General features: G+C 33.9%; 2 protein-coding genes across 2 annotated transcripts in view; one reads left to right on the top strand and one right to left on the bottom strand.

Moving 5' to 3' along the window:
• Window positions 1–6,803, top strand: part of repo (homeobox domain-containing protein reversed polarity) — an 8,100-nt gene extending 1,297 nt beyond the window's left edge. The window contains exon 2 of the mRNA XM_017627841.1: window positions 5,141–6,803. Coding sequence (XP_017483330.1) covers window positions 5,141–6,092 — 952 coding nt within the window. The 3' untranslated portion in view covers window positions 6,093–6,803. The remainder of the gene's footprint in view (window positions 1–5,140) is intronic.
• Window positions 2,641–3,860, bottom strand: LOC108372200 (uncharacterized). The gene is made up of 3 exons (XM_017627842.1): window positions 3,492–3,860; window positions 3,107–3,418; window positions 2,641–3,042 (listed from the first exon to the last, which is right to left on the bottom strand). Exons 1-3 carry the CDS (start codon window positions 3,738–3,740, stop codon window positions 2,740–2,742), a joined length of 864 nt encoding a protein of 287 aa, XP_017483331.1. The 5' UTR covers window positions 3,741–3,860; the 3' UTR covers window positions 2,641–2,739.
• Window positions 6,804–7,436: the final 633 nt, after the last annotated feature.

Genomic DNA, 7,436 nt, shown 5'->3' with positions numbered 1-7,436 from the left:
CTTCATTTCTTTTCCAAACTGAATTAAATATTTTTAAATATTCATAATTTTTAACCTTTCCAATAACACCAATGCCTCCTCGTAGAGACTAGCCTTTGGTTTGCAACTTATGTATTCCAGGAAAAGTGCAATTGAAGTTGTTGAGTTAAAAAAAAAACCTAGATCGATTTTTATTTTATTGTTTGTAAACATTTCTTTTCCTCGACGAATAACATCGGAATCTTCAGTGCTGGGTTTTATAACTACTGAACGTATTTGATTGAAATTATTGCAATAATAGCTCTGATACAGTACTCCATGAAGTTACAGGAAAAATTATCCCGTACTCCAAAATCCTGTAAATGAGAATGATTTGTTGAGAGTTGGGTAGAGAACGAAGTTTCAAGATTTTACCCAAACTTTTTCTTCTGGTAAAATCATGAAAAGTGTTAAGCGGTAAGCTGTTTCACGTTTTTACAGGAAAAATGCTTTTTGTTCCGTTACTTTTTGCTGTTTGACAATTTTATAGGGTTTTACACGAAAAGTATTGGATCGGAGCTAATATTCAACTGCGCCAAGCCAGAGTACAGTGTTTCGAATTAACAAGCTACAAATAAAGTTACTAGCGGCCGCTTTCTCAAATAGGTATTAAAATTTATCTGCCCCTTAAAAAGAAATTTTCTTCCGAAATCTAAACTGTCCAATATTTTTAATTTTTTTTCACAAAAATTCTAAATTGGCAAAAAAGGAATTGAAAATCAGCCTTTATAACGCAGCAGCATAAATGCTAATTATTGGGTCGTGCAAAGCAAAGCAAGAAAATCGCACCAATTTTTATTTATTTTTTTCTATATTTAAAAAATGTTGACAATTTTTCGACACTTTAGAAATCTACTATAAGCAAAAACAAAGTTTATGCAAATGTTGTTTTTGCTGTAATTCTACTACCTGTTTGATGTGCCTTGGCCAGAATATTTCTTTTTATCCTCCAACTCTGGTGTTACTAAATAATTTTGGATTCCTATTAAATGCCAAATAAGATTTATTTTAAGAAATTTGCAAAAATTTTCGGACGAGTTGCCTACACAGTAAAAAATTTAGTTTAATTTTAATACCATTTTGGTGTTTATATATAACAATGACAGAAAGTATTAGATTAAAACCATACTGGTTTAAGCAAAGAGGGAGAGAAAAGATTGAGAGAGTATGTATTATTGCTATTAAATTAAAAATATATTTGGAATTAATTCAAATAAGCTTTTCTTCTTAGAAACAAACCNGATTTAGTATATCGTTCGTATTAAAAATAACTTAAATGGTTTTGGATCTATATGATAATTGGAATAGATTTTATAGTTTATGGAATTAAATCTAAACCGATATTAGATTAGATTTAGGATATTGTTCGTATTAAAAGTAACAGAGATGGTTTTGGATCTATCTGATAATTGGAATGGATTTAATACTTTTATGGAATATAATCAAAAACAAAATTGGATTAGATTTACTATATTGTTGGTATTAAAAGCAAACCCTTAAAGGTTTTTCCCCAATGCGTACAGTGCTCAACAAATTTACACCCCCGTTAATAAAACATACCACATTTCACGTACAATTAAGGAGAAATTTGATATTTTTTAAAATAAGGATTGCTTGTTTGAACATTATGGAAAGCTATGTGCTGAAAATAAAAATCAAAATAAAATTTTGTTAAGAAATACATTTTATTTGAAATAACTTAAAATTATATTAGAGGAACAATAGCTTAATTTAATAATAGATTTTATTCAATTAGTTCACAGGACATAAAAGTTTGTCTTTCTACATTGTTTTCCTCTTCTAAATTTTGTTGAATATTGTTTAAGTCATCGGTCAATTCACCCCGAAAAGTAATACAGTTTTCCTTAAATAAATTCTCTCTTATCTCAGGATGTTTTTCTATTAAGTACCTTTCAAATTTATCAAAGCTGTTATTTATTAGAACTTCAAACGATGTAAATATTTCACCAATTTTTGTTTCTGAAATTCCACATAATATCAACTTTTTTGAAAGTGATGAAGCAATCGAGAAAGCTTCAAAATTCTCTACTGAAGAAAAATAGCAAGATGGTCTATCATTGTCAATGGCAGGACTTTGAGTATTTACATTTTCTGGTTTTGATATTTGTTCAATTTTCTTTTTTGGAATTTCGCTGCTTATATTAATAGGATTACAAAGTTTGGAATGCCTACTTAACGAACTAAATGTATTAAATACTCTTTTACATGTTTTAGAGGAAACACACCTTAACTTTAAACCGTGAGCCTCCGCTAAAAAATGTTAATTTTTTAAATGAAATACAACATTTGTTACGGTTTCAAATTCTCTGGAACATAAAAAGCAAAATTTTGCCATTTTTTTTATATGAAACTTACTTCATTAATTCCTTTAACTTATTCTCGAATTTCGATTGCACTTCTAATAACCTAGTACTTGGCTTCTTATTATCGTTGATTTTGTAAATAAATTTGTCAAAAAACCCCAAGAAGTTCGCCAAAGTTACATCAAATTGTATATTAAATACATAAAATGCTTTAAAATACAGGTCGAATACTTGGCTGAATTTATAATTGATGGGAACATTTACCTTCTTGCCATTAATGGTTATAAAATACTGACAAATTGTGGCTCTGTCTTGTCCAACTGCAACGATGGTGGGCTGACTAGTCTCAGCTGCATATTCTGCGATAGGGGTGTTGAGCTACAAAGAAAAAATTGTGTTATTTGTGTTGATTAAGAATAAACATTTTATAGTAAATTACGTTTTCAAAGGAAAGAAAACTATCGACAGATTTTTGAAAGTTTACTTTCTTTTGGGCGCGTCCACTGGCAGTAGATGGCAGCAGCTTTAAAAGCATCAAATAAGGTAGCACTTCAGTGGCCCAATCAGTACAGTTTCCCAGACTAGGTCCGCCAGCGGCATCAATTAAAATTTTCTCCACACAGCTTTCATATTTTTCCCAGTTTTCTAAAAGACTGTTCGAAATCGCCTCTCCATTCCGAAGATTAAAATCAAAATCAATCTACAAAAAAATTATTGTTTCTTTTTTTATACATATATACGTAGTATTATTGTGTATACACTACCAATGACGAATCATATAAAAATATTGGGAAATGTTCCAAAACATTAGATTCAGTTGCGATAAACTTTTGTCTTGCTTTTAACGTTTCCTGCAATTTCTGTTGAACCAGTTGCAGTTCGTCTGCAACAATGCAGTTTTGAAAAAAGTGAAGATCTTCTACAGAAATTACCGCTTCATCATCGCTTTCCTTGTCGACCTCAGATAGTTTACGTTTTTTTTTTCCACCGCTGTCGAGTTTCGTAAGCTTGGTGTTTATGGTTTTTAACTTTGCAGCTAAATAGCCGGAATTGTTCTCTGGATTGTAGAACAAATCCTGAAATTATTTTTGAGTTTCGTTAAGATCGTATGGTATGTAAATGTATTAAGAGTTCAAAATGCATACTTACAATTCCCCCAAATTTGCTATTAGCAATCTTAAAAGCTGGAAAAATACATATTATTGATTCAGCTAGTGCAATTTTTTCCCCACGCTTCGGGTGATTTCCACAATGTTGGCGTAAAAAGTTAGTAGACTCGCGCACTAACGAGCGGCGGGAACTATCACTTAAAGTGTTGCTTTTTTTGTATTCCTCAAGAATGCAAGAGAAATCTCCGCTTTTTATGTAGTTTTCCAGCGCCTGTTCAAATTTATTCATTACAACAAGTCTTCCACTTTCAGTGTGCAACACTAACCTCGTGATTTAAGCTTAACACCACTGATGATTGGGATGATTGTTCTTTTGTCGAATTTTCATTTATTTCCAACAAAAAACAGCTACAGCCTTTATATTGATAAAGAATTTCCTGGAAATAATCCACGAAAATTTCAGCTCCGTCGCGGTCTCGCAACGTTATTGCACAGTCGGGATTGATCTTTAATTGTTCCACAACTGAAAAGAAATACAATTATCTTTCATAAAACTTGAGTAATTTTTTAGATTACTTACTTGATATAATTGTTTCATTCGTCGAGAATTCCTCATTTTCAGGATTTCATATTTTTATTAAATGCACTACCTCGTGGTATTTAACTTTCAGAAACATTATGACGCTTCTCCAAAAGTGGAACACGTGATACTGATTGAGAGTGAGAAAACTTCTTAGTATTTTTCTGGTTTTGTTTTAAAACCAAAAATACTAAAGTTGGGAGTACATTAAATATCATTCAGAGTGAGAGAACCTTCTTAATACTTTTTTTGGTTTTGTTTTTAACCAAAAATACTTAAAACATTAGAGAGAGCATTCTAATGCCTTTTGTGCCTTAAATTAAAACTAAAAAGAATCAATATTTTGAAAACAAAGCGTTCAACACTGATTAAGGTTTTGCTTTTAAACCATTTTGGATTTAATGAAATTGCAAGAATATTTCATAGTTTAAAAATAAAACTTTTTGGTATTAAAAATCAAATTTAATTCAAAAAATCTTTAAATTAAATACTCACTGGAATTAAAAGTAAACTATGATTTTTTACTGTGTACTATATGCGTGCATTGTATGAGAGGATTGTAGAAAGCATGTCGGTGAGCACAGTGATAAAGAAAAGTATGAAAAAGGAAACATTTTCACTGATTTTACTAATGAAAAATTGAGCGAATATGTTTTGTATGAAGGTTTCCAGTATTAGTAAAAATTGTATAGCAATTTATTGAAAAGAAAAAAGAGCAAAAATTAATATTGAGTTTAAAAATAGAAAATAGTTGGGCAATTAATACTTAAAAAAAAAATTTAACAATTTTAGGCAATTTCTTAATATTTACTTGTGAAAATGTAAAATTCTTTCCAAACAACAACTTATTAAGGATGGCCCGGTTTACTCGACTCACAGTTAAAGCTTAAACAGACGGCAGCGTCGATCCGGATTAACTCGGGCTTTTAGGAAATCGGTAAATTGATCTTTCCCATTTCCCAGTTTCCCAGTAAGCCCGTATTTTTACTTTAAGTTGCACTACGACTTTATCTTCGGCTCGCTGGCTTGACTTTATTCCCATTGATAGAACTTAGTACAAACTTTTCAATTTCATCAAATTGTTTATTTTATTGTGCCTTTCTTTTTAGAACCACGTTTACGGCTTACCAGCTGGAAGAACTGGAACGTGCCTTTGAGCGTGCCCCTTATCCAGATGTGTTCGCACGCGAAGAGCTCGCCATTAAACTTAACCTAAGCGAATCTCGAGTTCAAGTGTGGTTTCAGAACCGCCGGGCTAAGTGGCGCAAGCATGAACCACCGCGGAAAACCGGCTTCATCAAGACAAGCACACCGCCCACCTCCTCAATGAACACGCCGCTCGGACCACCGTTTGCTACCTTCCCACAAACGACTACCGTTACGCCACCAGGCAGCATGGATAGCTGGACAAGCTATCAACCACCGTATGAACTGAGCCCCCAATTCAGTCTGCTCTCACCGGCCGCCAGTCCTTATGGTACTTATTCTAGCCAATACGGCACCTACGTCCACGAAAGCCAACTCTTCCCCATGCGCCATTTCGAATATGGCAGTCCACCCCGGTTGGAAATGGGTGGCCCTGGTAGTGGTGCGGATGATGGCGGCGCAACGCATAAAATACACTCCACCGATGGCGGCTATGGCACATCGCCGTTGGATGAGGCCAATGCCCCTGGTCATATGGGCGACCACAATGTCGTAGTTATGCATCATCAGGTCACAAGTAATGGAAAATATCTATCTAGTGAGGAGGGGAAATATGTGAGCGTGGGTGGTGTGCCGCACACACTAAGCCCCTTGGATCCGCACCATGCCAATGGAGGCTGCCATATAGCAGAGGCTCAATCACACTCACACGATGGTCACAATGCGGTAATGAAACAACAACACTACGGTACTATTGTAACAGGATCGGTGGGCTCACAAAGTGTGGACGATCCGAGCAGTGATGGCACCACTTCCAGCCTACAAACTGTGATCAAGAATGAGGAGAATGGCAGTGGGCCAGGCCAAGGTGCCAACGTGACTCACAGTTACGTGTTGCCGCCTTTTTTGCACTAAAGGAAATGCTCTCACATCGGAAGCAGCGTCAATCTCAGATGCAATGGCCGCTGCCGACAACTGGCCAGATGAGTCATGAAATGATCCGACGCCGTCGAATTCAACGTAATAGTACAGGCAGCGGCATCGTCTTTAGAAGCTGTTTTCAACGGCCACTATGATGCGGATTTAGGTAGAAGGCAAACCCAAGGCACTCAGACACATTTTGTCCATGATGCGCTTTATGGTGAATTGAATATTCAAGAGTTGAAAAGCAGTTACTGCTAAATTAGCAGAGGAGTGAAGTGAAGAGCATTTCAGAAAAATATATTTTTTATTTAATACTATTAGTTCCTTTTTACTTTTAAGAGTACGTTCATGTTTATTAGGATACCTCACGAACAAAGAAAAAATTGCGGCTTTCCAAAGCGAATCATACGGTTTTTTTAATCTTAATGGTTCTTACCAAAATATTTTATTATAATTAAACTATTAAATTATAAATTATAAACGGGGTGCGTTTTTCGTTACAATGAAGTCCCTTGAATGTAGACATAAAATATATGCCTTAAGATTATAAAGAAAAAATTTCTTAAATCTAAATAAATGGCAAGGAAACTTGTATAACTCAGCTCATATCTTAAATCCAATTTTTTCATCTCGCACCACGATTTTTTTTTTTTAATCTATCTGACATATTTGCTGACTGAATTTTATAAACAGTAAAGAAGTGGAAAAAACGCTTTCATTAATAACTTTGAAATAAAAGCCCGCTAAAAATGGTCGATTTATTCGCATAAAACTTTATGTTTAACATGTTGGTAGAATTTGCAAAAAAAGTAATTTTTAAGCAAAAAAAAACCGACTTCAATTCGCATATACAAATTTAAGAGTACCGTTAATTTCTTCATGAGCGAATGATCGGATCTAACCAAATTAGTATGGCACCACCTTGGAGGCGCCGTTAAAAAAAGAATTATTGAAGTCGGTTAACGTGGTCTAAAGTTACAAAAAAAAAAATATTCCGACAAATTGATAACTTTTTCCCTTTTTTGAAGTCGGTTAAACTCAAACGCAATTCTTTTAAAATTATTCATTCATTAAAACACGAATTTTAGGAACTTCGCCAACGCGGTTTATCTCACGATGAGCCAAAATATTTTGGTAGGAGCTACATATATAATTTATAAAAATTTTAATTTGCTTGGGGAAAGAAATCCTATTGTTGTTTGGCTGGANTAAACGCAATTCTTTTAAAATTATTCATTCATGAAAACACGAATTTTAGGAACTTCGCCAACGCGGTTTATCTCACGATGAGCCAAAATATTTTGGTAGGAGCTATATAATTTATAAAAATTTTAA

Source organism: Rhagoletis zephyria, unplaced genomic scaffold (assembly GCF_001687245.7).
Source record: "Rhagoletis zephyria isolate East Lansing unplaced genomic scaffold, Rhagoletis_zephyria_1.1 Rzeph_scaffold_05531, whole genome shotgun sequence".
Classification (NCBI taxonomy): domain Eukaryota; kingdom Metazoa; phylum Arthropoda; class Insecta; order Diptera; family Tephritidae; genus Rhagoletis; species Rhagoletis zephyria.
The sequence above is the reverse complement of the archived record's forward strand: the minus strand, read 5'-3'. Positions and strand labels throughout refer to the sequence as shown.